The sequence below is a fragment of the Bombus fervidus genome, chromosome 16, assembly GCF_041682495.2.
Source record: "Bombus fervidus isolate BK054 chromosome 16, iyBomFerv1, whole genome shotgun sequence".
Classification (NCBI taxonomy): domain Eukaryota; kingdom Metazoa; phylum Arthropoda; class Insecta; order Hymenoptera; family Apidae; genus Bombus; species Bombus fervidus.
The window spans coordinates 9,577,586-9,595,723 of record NC_091532.1 but is presented as its reverse complement, the minus strand read 5'-3'; the positions used below and the strand labels follow the sequence as shown (position 1 = coordinate 9,595,723).

Sequence of the window (18,138 nt, the reverse complement as noted above, 5' to 3'; positions counted from 1 at the left end):
AATACATATATATAGCATGTAAACTCTGTTTGTAAAAATGAAGTTATATTTATTATATTCCTTAAAACATGTATTGCTAAATATGCCTGTTTATGATGAACCATAAATATTACAATCGTTTCGTTAAATGATTACTCTCTTTAATTTCTCTTTTAATTTTCCTTCATCTTTTGTAATGAAATTTTTATTGAAAACGCATAACGTAAAATTTATTTACTCAGTACCTGTGATAAGTTATCTATTATTTTATTATATAGTATAGATGATTGAAATAAGATGTCTTTTGTATATTCATCATTTGCAAAATTTTATTTCCTCTAAAAATATTGTTATTACATATAAAATCTATATGAAAATATATATGTATTTTTATAACAGAATAAAAATATTAATATAATTATAACAAAAGTATTACACAGCATACAATTACAAAAATTCCTTAGGAATTGGTAATAATTTGTTACATACACATGTTTATATTGTAACAAAATCATAAATTATATACTACAATTCTATGAGAAAGTTACATATCTTAAAGATTATATATTGTCAATTTCTATACTATAATGTTAAATATATACAATTTACGAGATATTCACATCGAAACATGTAAAATTCTCACACAATTTACATAAAAAATAAAAGCGTGATTGAATTATAAATCATTTAGTTTCTTGAATACATAATCCATTTCAGGTCTATTTTGTGCCATACGATTAGTACACCACTTTCCCAAAATCATTAGGTTGTTGTAAACCTGTTTGTCTTTCTCACCTGCTTTTTTATCTATTAGCAAAGGAAGATCTTTGTCTTCGCAATTGTCAATAAAATCTTTTAAAAACCTATTGCCCAACCTAGATTTATCATAAGCTGGTAAACCAGTAGCTAGTTCAAACAAAACTATACCATAGCTGTATGTATCAACTTTCGTAGATAATTTTCGTCCATGTAAAAATTCTTCTGGGAGATATGGTCTAGTGCCGTGAATTTTGCTTACCTGAAATAAAAATAATAATAAAACAAATAATAATGATAATAAATAACAAAATATTTCATACATCTTTTCAATAATATTATCATTAGAACAGAACTTACTTCCATAGAATCTCTTCCAGGACCCTCTCTCGCTAAACCAAAATCACCAATTCTAGGTTCCAAATTTTTATCAAGCAAAATATTAGCACTCTTTATATCACTATGTATCAAGGGCTTTTCTCCGACTGTGTGCAAATATTGTAAACCACATGCAGTTCCTTTAGCTATTTCATGACGCTGGATCCAAGATAATGGCTGACTTTTCTGTTTTAACAATAACCGATCTTCTAAAGATCCATTTTTCATAAACTGATAAACAATACAAGGTAGTTTGCCATCTAAACTATACGCATACAGTGGTAATATATTTTCATGCCTACAAGAATTTAAAATTTTAATTTCTCTAAAAGACTGTTGAAGTTGAAGTAGATGACTTTCATCAGAATCTGTCCCTCTTTTTTCTATTTTCTTAATAGCTACAGCTGTATTTTTCCATGTGCCTATATAACAAAGATATAATAGTTTATTTAGATGAAATTAATATATATTAAGAAATTTATTGCTTCTATCCTGATTACCTCTATATACAGTCCCAAAGCCACCTCTCCCTAATATATTATATAAATTCCATTCATTGGTAGCTATACTTAGTTCATTATAAGGAACATGGGGTATAGCTGCTTCTGCTGAGAAAATGATAGCATCATTATCTTTTTTTCCACTAGTTGGAGTACGTTGTAAAGAACCTAGTGCAGGATTTGCTGCTGCTAGAGAAGCAACAAGTAAGTTATTAGAATTACTTCGAACAACTCCATTATGCAAGGCTTGCATAGGTCGATTTAAAATTTTATGGGATTCCTCCCTAGTATTTTTCTCTACAATAATCTTTGGCACATTTGGTTCCGGTGGTGCAATTTGATTAAAATTCTGTGTTCCAATCTTTAAATCTTTTGTGTTTTTATTCGAGCATTTCCCAAGTATTCTATGGAGATTTCCTTCTCCATTATAAAGTAATTTATGAAATTTCTCTTCAACAAATGATTTCAGTGGTACCATAGATTGATAATGCTGCATTCTAGATAACAGCACAAACAATTCCAATATTGTATGATTATAGTGACCCCACATTGTTAGTAATTCATCTGTTGGATTTTTTTCTTTTCGCAAACTCTGTATTGTCAATACATCATATTTCATCCATGTTCCTAAATGAATTCCCATTTAATGTTAAACTTTTTACTAGAATCTTTTATGAAGTATTGCTAAATTATACTAAATACAATTTTAATTATTAGAATTATATTATTGGAACTTACCAGCAAGTTCTTCCCACTTATCATTTTGATTAAGTATTTTACAAATCTCCGATCGTGCAAAAAATGGCAATTGATAAATATATTTGATATTATCCGTACAGTCTGATGTAGCCATAGTTAGGCTCACATACATATACTAATCTAAATCAGAGTTACCAGTCTGGACACTCCTATACCAAAAACTGTCAAAAACATAAAGCAAGCATCTGTCAAATGAAGCCAAAAAATATCAATATGGCGACAACACCGGATATCGTTCTGCGTATGGTTGTAAATGCTTTAGAAATTGGCCGCTGGTCATAACGCTGCAAAGGATTTGTTAGACTTTTGCATTTAACGCCACCTCCGCCATCCTTACCACCGAAAGTAAAGAATGTAAATCAAACTACTGCTCATAAATTTTTTCAGTGTATTTAGAATAAATTTCATGTGAAACAGAAGAATGTTTAAAAAAATGTTGATTTATATAATAGGGTAGAGTTCAGCTGCAAAATCGATCATAATGCAAGTTGCAGACACAAATGGCGCTGCATGACAAAATCTAACAAATCGATTGAAGCGCCTTACATCAGAAACTTTTTCCGATGCGTAAGATTATCTCAAGTCCTTACTTCTCCACTGGAATTTCCAGATCTGTGCCTAACTGTGATCTAATCCGACGAGACCTATTTATATGACGAAAAAGGAAATGAGAGTACTTGCGACCATGTTCTAAGTGTGCCACAATACAGATGCTCCATCATACGAACAAATGCTGAACTTCCGCGCTAGCATATACAAGAACCTATAAAATTAGGGATCTGCTCTGTTTGGTTCCATGCTAGCATATGCATTACCGAATAAATACATTATTATTATTATTATAGTATTATATTAGTTATATTATATTAGTTATAGTATTATATTAGTATTTATTATTATAGTATTAGTATTGAAAACTATAAATTCTTTTATTCATTCTACTATTTTACTATTTTATATTGTTATTTTATATAGTATTATATATTATACACATTCTATTATTTTATTTATTTTATCTATATATTAACAGGTATTAATAAAAAACGAATAATACGAATTAGCTTTTAAACACACAATACTCATTTTACTTTATTAGTTAATAAACAACAAGCTCAGTTTTAACATATGTTGCTATGCTAGGAATATTTTTACTTGTTATTATTTAATTCTTTCTTTAATAAAGATAACTTGGTCAAAGCTTCATCTCTCCATGCACGTCTTTCTTGAAGCTTTTCTAGCGGACACATCTCATTTAATTCATTGCTAATCTTTTCTGCCATCTCACCTTCAAATTTTGGAACTGAACCGAATGTCATACTTACATCATAAATTGAATTTTTGTATGTTTCACAGTACTTTTTCATGCCTGAAATCAAGTGATTTATTGCATTACTTATTGCCATTAAAATTACAACCAGCTTTCAATTTATGCAGCACTTCTTGTACGCACTAAATTATGTCTTTGTTTACATGGTACTTTCATACAGTCTCCTTGTCACTTTACAAGATATCTATTTTTATTATATTGGCAGATTTCATTTATGCGATTTTTATCCGCGAAAAAAATTGCATGAGGGACTAGATCGAGGGATAGCTTTGCTGCTAAATTTGTTTCACAAAAATTAATTACAAAATTAATTTTGTTTGCTGAATAATAAAAAATTTTACCTTCAGCATTTAAATGTGCTGCTTCGAAAGCACCGAGAAATGCATATCGCATTCCAAGCCCTTCACTCATAACTGCGTCCATATCTTTTGCACTTAAAACTCCATCAGCTACTAGTCTCCACGCTTCATTCAAAATTGCATATCTAACCGAATTTTTTTGATAAATATATAAAGATTAATAATAAGTTGATATATTATAAAAAAAGTACATACTGTATTCGGTTAAGTGCAAAACCATCAATTTCTCTAGAAAATACAACAGGCGTTTGGCCTATTTCAGTCATAATAGCTTTTGTTTGTACTGGTATCTCAGCACGCGTCCAAGGAGCTGGTACAATTTCTACAAGTGGCACATAGTATGGAGGATTTACCTATATTTGGAACAATATATATCTTTAGTTATTGTAGGAAATGTTTTTAGATAAATATTATACATATTTATTTTATTTCATATATATATATAATAGAAAAACATACGTACTGGATGTGATACAATAATTTGTTCACGATGTTTTAACTTTTCACTAAATAAGGATGGACGGAAGGTAGACGTTGAAGAAGATAAAATTACTTTATTATCAACTAAGTTGTCAAGCTCGTTGTAAACCTTAAGTTTTAATGGTAAATTTTCGGGAACGCATTCTTGTATAAATTTAGCTCCTTTTACAACTTCCGTTAAGTTAGACGATCCTGTCAATAATTAATTAAATTAATCTCAATAATAGGTTGCAGTTATATTTATTCGAATATCAATTCTATGAATATATATATATGTCGGGTCGTCCTTGGAAGGCGGGACGTGTAATGAATCTTGCTGTGAATTGGCCATCGTTAAATATTCCAAAAGAAAGGCTCTGATATCCTTTCATCTCCGACATATATATATATTACCCAGAAACATAAGTGCGAACCTTTAATTAATTTAATTTGCTGATCCGCAGTAAGTGAACCTCTCAAAAGACCGCTACTTTCAAGACGCTTCAATTGCTGGTGAATATCTTCGAGAGCACGATTGATTTGTTCTTTTACAATGTCATAAATAATTACTTCGTATCCTACACTAGCAAAAAGCATCGCCCAACTGCGACCGATTAGACCGCTAAAATAAATAGTTTAAGAAAATTCGGTATTCCCAATATTAATATATTTTCTAATCTTATAATTTGTTATTTTTCATTGTGTTATTTAAGTGAAATATTATATTTGATATTTACATAATAATAAATTATATATATGCAGCTATATATTGTTATATCGAGAAGCGTATATAATCCTCTACTGTTTATCATTAAATTCTTATGCTATTATCTTATCAAAGAAGATTTAATTCAGAGCATCAGCACTGTGATTTCTAAATTGTTTATGAAATATAATTTAAAAATATTTTGTAGATAAATGCAATCTTCTAATTTCTTGTATAAACAACTATTATTACCAATATAGTTTTGTATATTCGTTAAAAAGATTTTATACTTATATATTTTTAATTAATAAGTTATAGATGATGAACCAGTTAAATGGGATCATCTACCGTCTGCAGTCGCAGCAATCAAATTTTATTGCCTCGTCTTGTTGGACAGACTATAAATATCTGCATTATTTGTTGTCGTATAAAAAAACTTCTCACAAGAAAGTTGTGCTGTTTCAAGGAGCGCATGTAATACTGAAAATAGTTTTTTTGTGATTATTCTTTTAACAATATATTTACTTTTGGATATTCTTGCAAACCGTAAAAAACAAGTTCACGACCTACAGAATCATATCCTTCGAATTATGTATTTTTGAGATATTTGTTTCTGATTATGTAGCATTTCAATTTGCATAGCACATATTTGTCACACATTCGCATCAAAACGTTTGCATTAATTATCATTATAAAATACTTTCAGAATTCATTGATATTTCGGCTACAAATGTTCCGAAATAAAAAAAATGAGAAATAACCATCAATTGATGATTTGCTGCTATGGTAACTGGAATTTTTTAAGTATTTCTTCGTGTATATTTTTTTCTTGTGGATTATGGATGCACCTGCAGTTATAGTTCTTTCCTTCATGTTCTCTGATCTTCGTTTATCGCGATAGATTAAATGTTTTTATTTAACCCATAGATAAAAGCGTATTGCGTAACCCGAGATATTGCGTAAAATTTTAATAGCTTTAAACGCAAATATCTCAAAACTGAATGATCAGAATGCTATGATTCTATAATTTTGTTTAAATTATTGTTTGAAATTAAATTTGTTTTTTCACATTCTATAAAAATATCCAGAAATAAGTATAGGATTATCAACAAAAAAATATCGGTGACCTTAAGATCACGTAAAAAATAATCACTAAAAAACTATTTCTAGTAATTACAAGCGCTTTTTAAAAAATGCAACTTTCTTCTGAGAAGTTTTTTTATATGACAACAAATAAGACATATGTTTAGGTGCTCCCATTTACCTGATCCACCTTGTATACATCATATTAAATACAAAAAATATTAAATATATAATATTATAAAACGGATTAGGATGATATATTTTCCATGAAATATTGTGATGAAATTTGTATTTAAATAATTACTAGTTGCAAATTATTTTATTATATTAAAACCAAGTTATATGGAATATAATTGTGTATAAATCACTATATTATTCATTTATTATTAATAAAGCTAAATATATGTAAGAAATAATTAATATTATTAATTACATTCTATTTATCTATTTGTCTTTATTACCTGCCAATTATACCAATTTTTTCGCCCTTGAGAGACATCGTTTCTGAATTACTTTAACGTATTTACAAACTTTACTCTATGAAATACGTACTTGAAGTGTACTAATGCCTTGTCTGACACTATATGAACATGCCTTTCTAATACATACATACGCATGTATTTACAAGATATCCCCACCATTGACATTTGTCAATTTTATGAAATGTAGTTTCGAGTACATTTGATTACGTTTTTACAGGAGCGGCTAATATCATGTGACAATTTTGTATGTATATATATACGAAATTGAATAAAGAAGAAAAAAACACAATCATTTTCCATAATTAGTAAACAAATACAAAATATTAAAAATTTCTAATATTACTTATAAAAATCGTATAAAACCATAATATAAAGTGGGGTTTTTTAACTGCTTGTTACAGCCCTTTCTTACGGAAAATCCATTTCTAGAGAATGATTGGTTATTTAACGGGGAAAAACCTACATTAGCATCAAGGTTATATTGGAATATACAATTGAGATAAGAAATATTCACGTTCGGTGAGTACGTGAGTATCTAGAAAGGTGTACCGAACTGTTAAATCTTCTGTTATTTTTTAAACTTTTTTATATAGTGTGTATTGTCCAATATAAATATCGTTATATTTATAAATATTATATTTGAAGTAGTGAATATTTATTTAGTTGTGTGATAATTTTCTAATAACGCATAATGCCTGAAGTTTACGAGAATTACGCAGTTCCAGTTACTGAAAATCTGGACTTTTATTCTTATGAATGTGGTAATTGTTAATTTACTTTTAATTTCAGTACTTTAAACAAATGTTCAATGTGAATTTACATAATAGATTATTTGATATATATGTACATTTGATTATTTATATATATGTACATATTTCATAGAAATATTCATTTACATATACATATATTATTCTCTTTAAGATTTACAAGCAATGAACAATCAAGGTGTTTATAGTCCACTGAGTGGATCTCAAGCGACAGCGAGTGTGAATTCACCTATGTCTACTACATTGTCACCATTACAGGGCAATGAATTTTTAACATTAAATGATACAACAGGTACAATATTTTTTATGATATATAATTTCCTTTTTTGCATAAAGATACTGGAAAATATATCATTGCTTTGTTTAAGTTATTGGAGAGCCATCTATAACAATCTTGGAACAACCTATAGAAAAATTTAGATTTCGATACAAATCAGAAATGGTAGGAACACATGGAAGTTTAGTGGGATCAAATAGTGCTATTAGTCGTCACAAGAACGCACCAACAGTACAAGTATATATCTGTCATTCTATTTTTATAATGTTCTATTTTTATAAATTATTTAAATAATAAATAAATAACACTAATACTTCATTTAGTTAAATAATTTCCTGGAGTCTGCAATAATACGGTGTACACTTGTTACATCTGACGAAGGAAGTCACAGAATTCCTCATGCTCATAGATTAATTCGTAGAGATGGTGGTCACGATTATGATGATCCACATCATATCACAGTATCTTCTGAAATTGGATATACTGCAGTGTATGTTATATAATATATTATATATTACATGTGTTACATACTATATCTTTTGTAAATTTTATATTATATATTAAAATCTGATATGTTATTACTATTTCGTATTATACATCATTAGTATTATATGATATCTAGATTCCATGGAATGGCAATTATACACACAGGAAAAAGGCATATTAGAGATGAACTTATAAAAAAGATGCAAGCCGAAGCTTTAGAGAAAAAGAAACTTGAAAATATGAAGGCAATTCTTAGTACTAGAGAGGAAGCACAAGTATATTATTTTAATACCTTATCATTTACATTAACTATATTAATATATATGTATACTATATAGTATACTCTTCCATATTTTTTCTAAGCTTTTAATTAAGTGTACATTTTACTTTGAAGATTAAAGTTGATGCTGAAAATTATCAAAAATGTATGAATTTGAATAGTGTTGCACTGTGCTTTCAAGCATTTATCTTAGATGATCATAGAATTATGAGGCCGATAACAGAACCTGTATATTCACATGCTATTAATAATCTTAGTAAGTGAAAAATAATAGAATATTTAAAAATACATCTTATAGAAGCAAAATAATTGAAAAAATATCTATAATTTGATAGAGAGTGCATTAACTGGAGAACTTAAAATATGCAGAATTGATAAACACACTAGTAGTGTTGAGGGATCAGAAGAAATATTCATACTGGTAGAAAAAGTAGGAAAAAGTAATTATTAAATTAGTTCATTGATTTACAAAATATAAAGAGCAGTAACGTAATTTTATACAAGTACTTTTAATACAATATTTTTTGTTGTAGAAAATATTAAAATAAAATTTTTTGAATTAAATGAGGATGATTGTGAAATTTGGAGTGCATATGGACGTTTTTCAGAATTGGATGTGCATCATCAATATGCTATTGTATTTCGGTAAGTTGTGTATCAGGAACAGACTACCTCAACTTTTGACATACAAATAAAATATATAATAGTTTATATATATTTATTTATAGAACACCACCATATAAAGATCAAAATATCACAACGACAAAAGAAGTTTTCATACAGTTAGAACGGCCGTCTGATGGAGGTTGTTCTGAACCAAAAAAATTTTATTACAAACCAAGTGATAGAATTATAGGTAATAAATAAATATAATAAATATTAAATATTCGTGTTGAGTCAAGATCCTGAAAGTTGAAAATCACATAATTATGTCAGATATCTAAAGGTATTTTTGAGTTAAATTCAGGTTGGGAGGTAATCAAGTCGGATTGCAAGTACTTAAACATACATATGTGGTTACAAACTTAGAAGATTTTGACATAAGTCGATGCAACTTTAATCGCACATTCAAAATGACAGTAATAAATGTTTAGGTAGGAAACGTCAACGAATATCTCATTCTGGAAGTTCAGAATTATCACATATACTATCAAGTCCCATTTGTATTGGAAATGAAAATACATCAGAACTCTTAAGTAATAACAGTCGAGAATTATCTAAAGAAATAACAAAATTATTATCTGAAGGCGCTCCAACACCAGTGTGCAAAGATTTTCTGAAGGATATGGATTTTGACAGTAACTAAGCAATCTCTTTTTTTTTTCTTAATTTTTTAGGATAGAATTTATTGAAAAATTTTAATTGCATCATTTTGTAGATTATTTAAAATGCCTTGTTAATGGTGAAGAGAATATGTTAACCACTGATGGCCTATCAACTGTACAAGTATATATTTCTTCTATTTTCAATTTATATTAAGTCATCTGTAAGATACTTTTGAACTAATAAATAATGTGAATATTCTTTTATTAGCGCCAGGATGATGTAATGTTCGCTAAAAATATACTTATTGAAATTATGCAATGTATGAAAATGGATGTCAAAAATGCGAAAGAACATGTCCAAAAGCTACTCAGAGACCGATCAACATATGGGGATTCGCCGTTACATGCAGCACTTCGATATGGACAACGTGATATTATCAAATACCTGTTAATGTTATTATGTACTAGTAAGGATTGTAAGACGCTGGTTAATAGCCAAAATAGTTCTGGAAAAGTAAATATACTTTTTAAAATATTTATAAAATATTTACATTCATTTTAAATTGATTTTAACACTGCAAATTTGGATATTTATAAATGTACTGAATACAGTTTAATAGATATAATATCTTATTTTTAGACTCCATTGCATTATGCTGTTTTGCAAAACCAACCTGAAACTGCAAAAGCATTACTTATGCTTGGAGCTGATCCAAATCGCACAGATGAGCATGGATTCTCTCCACTACATGCAGCAGTAAAAAGTATGTTAAATTATTAAGAAGTAAAACTGACATACAATTACATATATGAAATATATATAAACTAAATTAATTCCTATTTTTTTATATCATAATTTTTTGTCTCGTAATTGCTATAATTTATTTATGATAGATAAAAATAGAATCTAATGCTTAAAAAATTCCAGAAAAGATTTAAAAAAAAATGTTAAAATACCTACAGTTAATAGTCATTTTCTATATATTTTAGTCCCTGATGCTGGGTTGTGTGTTGATGTATTACTAGTTGAAAAAGGAATAGATATTGAAGCACATAATGATGCTGGATGGACGCCATTACATCTTGCAGCTGAAGCAGGATCATACGATGCAGTATGTTCACTTATTCGTGCCGGAGCAAATGTAAATAATACTGATATGTCTTATGGTCGAACAGCATTACATATAGCTGTTGAAGGTGGACATAAAAATGTAGTTGAATATTTACTCAAAAAGGCATGTTACTTATTATTTTAATATAAATACACAATTATTAATTATGATTATAATATATTTTTGATTTAAATATTTTTACATATTATAGACAAATATACTTGTGAATAAAAGAAACTTCAGTGGAAATACTGCTTTGCATACTGCAGTTGTACATACAGGAACACGAGCAAAAGAACTGTGTACATTATTAATACAACATGGTGCAGATCCGCATATTCAAAATCATAATCGGAAGTCAGATGATGTACATTATCTTTTTCTGTAAAAATATTTTATTCTAATTTCGAATGCTTCAGATAATATATAATGTTCTTTATTTGATTTCTTCAATAGGTGGACGAAAAGAACGAATCACATATTAATGTGAAAATCGAAGTAGATTCAGAAGACGAAAATATAGAAGAAACTATTGGGCAGTCATCATTTGATTTAGCTATGAATAAACCAGACGTAATTATTATTTTATATATAATAAATTTTTTAATTAATATTTTCACACACACACACACACACACACACACACACACATGTTAAAAATTTATTATCGTGCGCAGTTATAGTAAGGTTTTTAATAAAAAATACATTTTTTATAAAGATTTTACAGCTTTTTAATGATCAACCTGGGGAAACCACAAGCGAAATGTGTTCAGTTGCTACAAAGTTAGAATTAAAAAATGAAAATTTACAAACAAGTTGGTTAAATGATGAACACAAAAAAGAATTATCTACCCTTTTAGACAAAACACAGGGATGGCAAAAACTTGCTAAACATTTAGGTGTTGAATACTTATTACAACCATTTCAATATAGTTCAACAAGTCCATCATTGATTCTCTTAAATTACATTGACGTAAGTTATATATTTTATTATTATGAGACTACTGAAATCTTGAATGATAAGAAATATACAAAATTTTTTAGGTAGAGGCATCCCTATCGCTCACAGATATACAAACAGTGTTACGAGAAATTGAAGAGGAAGAAGCAGCAGATTACATAAATGGAATTTCATCTACATGTTCATAAAATATCCATTTATTCTAAAAAATATTTTCCAAATAATAAAATGTACATATATCTATTGTACATCACTATTATCTACTTTTTAATTTTATAACAGTTACATTTATTAAAATGTGATAAAAATATTTACTACACATGTATATGTATATATATATATATATATAAACGAATGTTAAGTATTTGAAGATTTAATTATATTTTACACTAACAGTTTAGACATATAAAAGTACTATGTATATCGAATTTTTTTATATTAAAATAATTTATTGTACAAGTCTGCTAAATGTAATTTGTGATTTACTTTATTGTATCACAATACAGATAATATTGATACATAGTCGAACCAAACTTATGTATCATGTACTATCATCCCAACCTATAAATAAAATAATTAATTGTTTATATAGTTTAAAAATTTCGATTTCATAGGTCTCGAAAAATTTATTATGTTGCATCACTGAATGCCTTTAAAAGACATCCTGCATATCTACGTATTTACATTCAAGATAGAAGGAGCATCTTTATGATAAATAAAGCATGTATTCAATTGTGGAGCTTATAATGAACAGCTGTTGCGCATAGTATACTATTCATTCCTGCGTGAAAAATTTTGTAAGATTTTATATTAGATTATCGTTTCTTCAATTTTAATAATATTTATATCATAATAATCATAGTTGAATGTTAAAATGAATCATATTTACGAAAGACAGATCGTTTTTAATTTTATGAAAGGATAGTGTATTGATTTAAAAATATTAAAGTAAAAGCGTTATTTTTTAAAAATAATAGTTTATTAATTTGAAACAGAAGATGGATAAGTTAAGGAGAGCTTTAAGTGGTAATGATCAATGCGATGAAGAAAGTGGTATTATTACTCAGGTAATTAATGTCGTATTAAAGTTATATAATTATTAATAATATTAGTTTTTTGGTATACATATAATTTTATTTTATTCATATGGAATTATTGTTATGAATGCATACAATTTTTAATGGAATACAGATGTGGATTTTTTGGTAAGCGTGTAAGATTAAAACAGGATGCAAAGTTGTGTATATTTTTCAATATAACTGTATATATCAACACTTGAAGAATTTTTAAATTTAAGATAAATTGTATAAATTTTTATGTTTAGGTTATGGATCAATCTACGTTAAGTTGGTCTACTCGAATAAAAGGTTTTGCTATTTGCTTTATTGTTGGTATTCTCTGCTCCTTCCTTGGATCCTTTGCCTTATTTTTACACAAAGGACTCACAGTATTTGCTGTATTTTATACATTAGGCAATATCATCTCATTAGCAAGGTAGAATAATATATTGAAATTGAATATCATTAAACTTTTATCTAAGTATTTACATGATACATTTTCTTTATAATCTGCTTCTTTACTTAAGGGGCCTCAACAATAAATAATTCAGTGAATTCGTTAATATAATATAACAAAAATTACAAAAATTATATTAACGTAGATTCAGTATAATCATTTTCCTAATAATTCTTTATTTTATTATAATTACATATAATATTTGTTTTTAATGAAATTTATAGTTGAGTATAATCATATAATTCTGATAAAAGAAAAATATTTTTTATTTTATTCATAGCACATGCTTTTTGATGGGTCCATTCAATCAGTTTAAGAAGATGTTTGCACCAACAAGAGTCGTAGCAACTGTTTTAGTATTTATCGCAATTGTAATGACATTATTTGCAGCTTTGCATGTAAGTATAATATAACAAAGTTTGTTATACATGAATATTATTCCCTATATAAAATAACATTTAACTCGATTAATATGCATATTTTTAGCTGAAGAATCCTGGGTTGGCTCTTATGTTTATAATTATTCAATCATTAGCAATGACTTGGTATTCCTTATCTTATATACCCTATGCACGTGATGCTGTCAGAAAAACTTTGGAGTCATGCATCACATGAAAAAGCCTGAAAAACGTACAATAATCTAACTCTAACTTAACAAAAATGTTCAAACTTATATATTGTTATTTTATATTATATAAATTATAAACTGAAATAAAAAATTAACTTAAGGCACAATGTAGTATTAATCAAATAGAAATTTTTACAATTAAAATATATGTATACCTCATGTGATAAGATGTTTTTGCATATATATTTAATATTGTAATATTAATATTTTATATAATATTTTATAATATTGTAAATAAAGGAAAGTAAAGGAATCTACAAAGTTTATGTAAGATATGTAATATTATAATGTTATTTCTTTTGTAATATTTATTACGTCTTATATTTATTAATCTTTGTACAGTGTATTAATAACTTTATATATTAAATGGAAATCAAATTATTTATTGCTCGTAATATGAATTTCTTCATCTTTTTATCTATCTATTATCTTCTACATATAAGTATGTATGTCTGTAAATGTATATTTTGTGTAATACTGACTTAATCTTGTTTTAACTATTATTGTAATTAAACTAAAATTATACTAATAATGTAATTTTAAAAAATTCGCTTTCTAATTTTAATAGTAAACACTAGAAGCAAAAAACATAAATTTAAAATATTACTAAAATGTTCCGTTACGATTAATTTTTCAAGTACGATTTACATCTTCATTTTTTAAAAGTATCATGAAGATTAGTAAAAGATTATAAAAGTTAAATAGATTACTTTATTTTAATATTATAGATTAGTATGAAATTCATGAAGGTAAATGGTACTTTAATTAGTTTGTTTTCATTTAAAAATTAAACGTTGAATATTGAACAACCAATCACATCTCATCATAATTGCAACCACCAATCATGATTCAATACGATATGTCGTCATACATGGATGGAAGTTCTAGTTGGTTGAAGGTATAAACAATAATTTCTTTTACGTCCTTCGATTAACAGCAACAGGTTCTAAGTACAAAGAAAATTCTTTAGCAGCCATTGTACCTTTAACGCGCGGGTCGCGATCGGTTCATGAAGTGTTCGATAAACCATCTTTTATTCTTCATATCTTAATATTTATTGACATACTTTCAGTAAGTGAAATTTTTTAACTTTAACATATACTTAAAATTACACTATAGATAGATGTCATATAACGTTGAAAAGAACTGAAAAAAGATAGTAAATAACCGTTAGGAAACGTAGATTCAAAATATTTAGCGTAATATTTTAATGCGATTTGCAATATAATACAGTGCTCGCATTTATACTAGGCTATCTGACAGGATATCACAATCATTGCATGCAATTACGCCGAAGTCATTACGTATATAATTAGTAGGTGGGAAAGAACAAACTTCATATTCTTATAATTATATATTGTAGAATTTTATTAAAAGTTACATCCTATTTTTTAATTATATACATTAGTGATTCATACTACTTATATTTTTACAGAAGAAAATTTAGATCTAATTTGCTTAAGATACGAAAATGCCTGCGCCAGAAGCTGATTGCCATAGTCGTAAAGCTAATTTTAAATTCAATTATAAACATGAAGTAAGTTAATCAATTATATATTTATAAAACATATAATTTATAAAAATATATAAAATATTATGTTACATTCTTTAATGAACAAATATATTCCATATATGTAAGAATGAATTTTTGAATTATTGTTTTATGCAATGTTGTACAAATTACTATTATAGGAAGCACGTAGAAGAAGAAATGAAATATCAGTGGAATTACGTAAAGCTAGGAAAGATGAACAGTTATTAAAACGGCGAAATTTAAATATAGGCAAAGAATCACAAAGCTCTGTGAGTGAAAGTGATCACTCACTTCTTTCATCTATAGATGAAATTGTTAATGGTATGAAATCTTTGGATGAAACAATTCGACTTCAAGCAACGCAAACATGTAGAAAAATGTTAAGCCGGGAAAAAAGTCCACCTATAGATAATATGATACAGCGTGGAATTGTTCCACTATGTGTTGAATTTTTGGATTATCATCACAAGTATATATATACATATATATATAATAATTTTGTTTTGATCTTATTCAGTGTATGTGTAAAGCATTATTTATATTAAATATTTGTAGCACTGCATTGCAATTTGAAGCAGCATGGGCTTTAACGAATGTAGCATCTGGTACATCAGAACAAACTCTTGTTGTTGTTAAACATGGTGCTATACCAAAATTGGTTGCATTACTTAAATCTGCATCACCTAATGTTGCTGAACAAGCAGTATGGGCACTTGGAAACATTGCTGGAGATGGAGCAATGGCTCGAGATCTTGTTCTTGGAACTGATGCTATGCCACTTTTATTAGAGTTAATTAAGCCTGACACTTCTGTATGTACAATATAGATATTTATTTTAATGAAGATATAATAGTATTATTAAGCTTGTTATCATTACAGATAACATTTACACGTAACATTGTTTGGACATTATCAAATTTGTGTCGTAATAAAAATCCTCCACCTCCATTTGATGTTGTGAGAACCGCTCTTCCAGTGCTAAATCGTTTACTTAGCAATAGTGACAAAGACATACTTGGTAAATTGATTATATTTATTTAACATTTGCTGCATTTTTAATTATAAATATAAATTTAAATCTTGTAACTATAAACAAGTTTTATCACTATAGCTGATGCTTGCTGGGCTCTTTCATATCTAACTGATGGTCCTAACGATAAAATACAAGCAGTCGTTGATTGTGGGGTTATTCCAAAGCTTGTACAATTACTCGGTTCAACTGAAGTGACAGTCTTAACACCAGCACTTCGGTCTGTTGGAAATATAGTTACAGGCAATGATGCGCAAACAGATGCGATAATACAAGCAGGTGGTTTACAATATTTGGGTTTATTGCTACAACATCATCGTCTCAATATTGTTAAAGAGGCAGCATGGACTATCAGTAACATTACTGCTGGAAACATGGAACAAATTCAAGAAGTTATAAATGCTGCATTGTTACCACCTTTGATACATGTTTTAGAGTGTGTAAGTAAATTATGTTTTTTAACTAATTAATTATTAAGAGTATTATAATGTATTTAATTATAATTATATATTTTATTTTTTAGGGAGATTTTAAATCTCAAAAGGAGGCAGCATGGGCAGTAACAAATTTGACATCAGGTGGATCAGTACAACAATTAGCCCAATTAGTACAGTTGGGAGTGCTTGGGCCATTTTGCAATCTTTTGGAAGCTAAAGATTGGAAAACAATAATTGTTGTTCTTGATGGTTTAAGTAACATCTGCAGTGCAGCAGAAAAAATGGGAGAAGTTGATAGAGTAGCTATTATGATAGAAGAAGTTGGAGGTTTGGATAAATTAGAAGCTTTACAGCATCATGAAGTAGAACAAGTATATCAAAAAGCTACTGCAATGATAGATACTTTCTTCTCAGAACCTGTAAGAAAATTTATAAAAAATTTAATATTTAATTACCAATAACTATACTTGTATATCATATAAAAAGATTTTTTTTATAGGAGGCACAGGAATCAACATTGGCAACATCTACAGTAGCTGATGGTCAATTGGAATTTAAAACAACTGAAACTGCACAGAGCGGATTCAATTTTTAAAACCCCTTAATCAGTTTTACGTCATTTAATATACTAGTGTGTGTTTCAGTTCATTTTGTAAATAGATTTACATCCTTTTGTCGTTGAAAATGAACATTAAAAACGAATTTTCTGTCTCTTTCATAATGCTTTATTGGACATCAATTTCCAATTAATATTCCTCTCTATATATAGCTTTCAAGTTATTTGTTTTTACTTTTCCTTTTAGTAGGATTCACTATTTATCATTCCTGGTATTAATTTCAGAATATTCTGTAATGTGTGAATTATGTATTTTGCGATATTCTAAAATCATTTTAATGTTTTGTCTTTTTTTCAAATTTATAATACACACGAGTTGAAACATTAATTTTTGCATTTAATCATTGTTTAAATTTTATGTATGAATTATTTTCATGTTTTTTTATTATATATGTAATTGTCGTGATTTATTAAATTATGTGTCTATAAAATATTATGAACT

General features: G+C 27.6%; 5 protein-coding genes across 9 annotated transcripts; 3 read left to right on the top strand and 2 right to left on the bottom strand.

Annotated features, from left to right (window-relative positions):
• Nucleotides 1-390: 390 nt before the first annotated feature.
• On the bottom strand, nucleotides 391-3,165 carry Pll (serine/threonine-protein kinase pelle). Of its 2 annotated transcripts, none has more exons than XM_072019209.1 (5): nucleotides 2,996-3,165; nucleotides 2,352-2,557; nucleotides 1,614-2,240; nucleotides 1,096-1,535; nucleotides 391-997 (listed from the first exon to the last, which is right to left on the bottom strand). In XM_072019209.1, the coding sequence occupies exons 2-5, from the start codon at nucleotides 2,482-2,484 to the stop codon at nucleotides 656-658; spliced, it is 1,542 nt and encodes a 513-aa protein (XP_071875310.1). In that variant the 5' UTR covers nucleotides 2,485-2,557; nucleotides 2,996-3,165; the 3' UTR covers nucleotides 391-655. The 2 variants fall into 2 exon arrangements, with proteins under 2 accessions (XP_071875310.1, XP_071875309.1); XM_072019208.1 differs by lacking the exon at nucleotides 2,996-3,165 and adding an exon at nucleotides 2,919-2,938.
• A 264-nt stretch (nucleotides 3,166-3,429) lies between these two features.
• On the bottom strand, nucleotides 3,430-6,968 carry Had1 (beta Hydroxy acid dehydrogenase 1). Of its 2 annotated transcripts, none has more exons than XM_072019890.1 (6): nucleotides 6,859-6,968; nucleotides 4,952-5,139; nucleotides 4,522-4,730; nucleotides 4,254-4,411; nucleotides 4,041-4,183; nucleotides 3,430-3,738 (listed from the first exon to the last, which is right to left on the bottom strand). In XM_072019890.1, exons 1-6 carry the CDS (start codon nucleotides 6,951-6,953, stop codon nucleotides 3,521-3,523), a joined length of 1,011 nt encoding a protein of 336 aa, XP_071875991.1. In that variant the 5' UTR covers nucleotides 6,954-6,968; the 3' UTR covers nucleotides 3,430-3,520. The 2 variants fall into 2 exon arrangements, with proteins under 2 accessions (XP_071875991.1, XP_071875992.1); XM_072019891.1 differs by having other exon boundaries at nucleotides 6,768-6,924.
• Nucleotides 6,969-7,189: 221 nt separating this feature from the next.
• Nucleotides 7,190-12,306, top strand: Rel (nuclear factor NF-kappa-B family member relish). 2 transcript variants are annotated; one of them, XM_072019889.1, is made up of 18 exons: nucleotides 7,190-7,307; nucleotides 7,710-7,847; nucleotides 7,924-8,069; nucleotides 8,156-8,322; nucleotides 8,455-8,593; nucleotides 8,713-8,854; nucleotides 8,934-9,038; nucleotides 9,132-9,243; nucleotides 9,327-9,454; nucleotides 9,693-9,896; nucleotides 9,977-10,044; nucleotides 10,132-10,377; nucleotides 10,504-10,627; nucleotides 10,854-11,098; nucleotides 11,187-11,342; nucleotides 11,432-11,548; nucleotides 11,694-11,948; nucleotides 12,020-12,306. In XM_072019889.1, the coding sequence occupies exons 2-18, from the start codon at nucleotides 7,721-7,723 to the stop codon at nucleotides 12,122-12,124; spliced, it is 2,586 nt and encodes an 861-aa protein (XP_071875990.1). In that variant the 5' UTR covers nucleotides 7,190-7,307; nucleotides 7,710-7,720; the 3' UTR covers nucleotides 12,125-12,306. The 2 variants fall into 2 exon arrangements, with proteins under 2 accessions (XP_071875990.1, XP_071875989.1); XM_072019888.1 differs by lacking the exon at nucleotides 7,190-7,307 and adding an exon at nucleotides 7,314-7,549.
• Nucleotides 12,307-12,614: 308 nt separating this feature from the next.
• On the top strand, nucleotides 12,615-14,186 carry LOC139995941 (vesicle transport protein SFT2A). The gene is made up of 4 exons (XM_072019892.1): nucleotides 12,615-13,003; nucleotides 13,261-13,430; nucleotides 13,732-13,849; nucleotides 13,938-14,186. The coding sequence occupies exons 1-4, from the start codon at nucleotides 12,935-12,937 to the stop codon at nucleotides 14,064-14,066; spliced, it is 486 nt and encodes a 161-aa protein (XP_071875993.1). The 5' UTR covers nucleotides 12,615-12,934; the 3' UTR covers nucleotides 14,067-14,186.
• An 804-nt stretch (nucleotides 14,187-14,990) lies between these two features.
• Pen (karyopherin subunit alpha) lies at nucleotides 14,991-17,801 on the top strand. Of its 2 annotated transcripts, XM_072019437.1 has the most exons (9): nucleotides 14,996-15,150; nucleotides 15,331-15,398; nucleotides 15,515-15,616; nucleotides 15,772-16,082; nucleotides 16,169-16,424; nucleotides 16,493-16,631; nucleotides 16,725-17,083; nucleotides 17,167-17,499; nucleotides 17,580-17,801. In XM_072019437.1, exons 3-9 carry the CDS (start codon nucleotides 15,551-15,553, stop codon nucleotides 17,673-17,675), a joined length of 1,560 nt encoding a protein of 519 aa, XP_071875538.1. In that variant the 5' UTR covers nucleotides 14,996-15,150; nucleotides 15,331-15,398; nucleotides 15,515-15,550; the 3' UTR covers nucleotides 17,676-17,801. The 2 variants fall into 2 exon arrangements, with proteins under 2 accessions (XP_071875537.1, XP_071875538.1); XM_072019436.1 differs by lacking the exon at nucleotides 15,331-15,398 and having other exon boundaries at nucleotides 14,991-15,150.
• The last annotated feature ends 337 nt before the right edge of the window (nucleotides 17,802-18,138 follow it).

Coding starts and splice junctions, on each gene's coding strand:
- Pll (XM_072019209.1), bottom strand. CDS start 2,484: ATGTATGTGAGCCTAACTATGGCTACATCAGACTGTACGGATAATATC. Junction 2,241..2,351: donor TAAGTGGGAAGAACTTGCTG/GTAAGTTCCAAT, acceptor GAATTCATTTAG/GAACATGGATGAAATATGAT. Junction 998..1,095: donor CTGGAAGAGATTCTATGGAA/GTAAGTTCTGTT, acceptor TTTTTATTTCAG/GTAAGCAAAATTCACGGCAC.
- Had1 (XM_072019890.1), bottom strand. CDS start 6,953: ATGTCAATGGTGGGGATATCTTGTAAATACATGCGTATGTATGTATTA. Junction 5,140..6,858: donor AAGGCATTAGTACACTTCAA/GTACGTATTTCA, acceptor TATTTATTTTAG/CGGTCTAATCGGTCGCAGTT. Junction 3,739..4,040: donor AGCACATTTAAATGCTGAAG/GTAAAATTTTTT, acceptor ACTTGATTTCAG/GCATGAAAAAGTACTGTGAA.
- Rel (XM_072019888.1), top strand. CDS start 7,480: ATGCCTGAAGTTTACGAGAATTACGCAGTTCCAGTTACTGAAAATCTG. Junction 7,848..7,923: donor AACATTAAATGATACAACAG/GTACAATATTTT, acceptor GCTTTGTTTAAG/TTATTGGAGAGCCATCTATA. Junction 11,549..11,693: donor TAGCTATGAATAAACCAGAC/GTAATTATTATT, acceptor TTTTTTATAAAG/ATTTTACAGCTTTTTAATGA.
- LOC139995941 (XM_072019892.1), top strand. CDS start 12,935: ATGGATAAGTTAAGGAGAGCTTTAAGTGGTAATGATCAATGCGATGAA. Junction 13,004..13,260: donor AAAGTGGTATTATTACTCAG/GTAATTAATGTC, acceptor TTTTATGTTTAG/GTTATGGATCAATCTACGTT. Junction 13,850..13,937: donor CATTATTTGCAGCTTTGCAT/GTAAGTATAATA, acceptor GCATATTTTTAG/CTGAAGAATCCTGGGTTGGC.
- Pen (XM_072019436.1), top strand. CDS start 15,551: ATGCCTGCGCCAGAAGCTGATTGCCATAGTCGTAAAGCTAATTTTAAA. Junction 16,083..16,168: donor TTTTTGGATTATCATCACAA/GTATATATATAC, acceptor AAATATTTGTAG/CACTGCATTGCAATTTGAAG. Junction 16,425..16,492: donor TAATTAAGCCTGACACTTCT/GTATGTACAATA, acceptor TTATCATTACAG/ATAACATTTACACGTAACAT.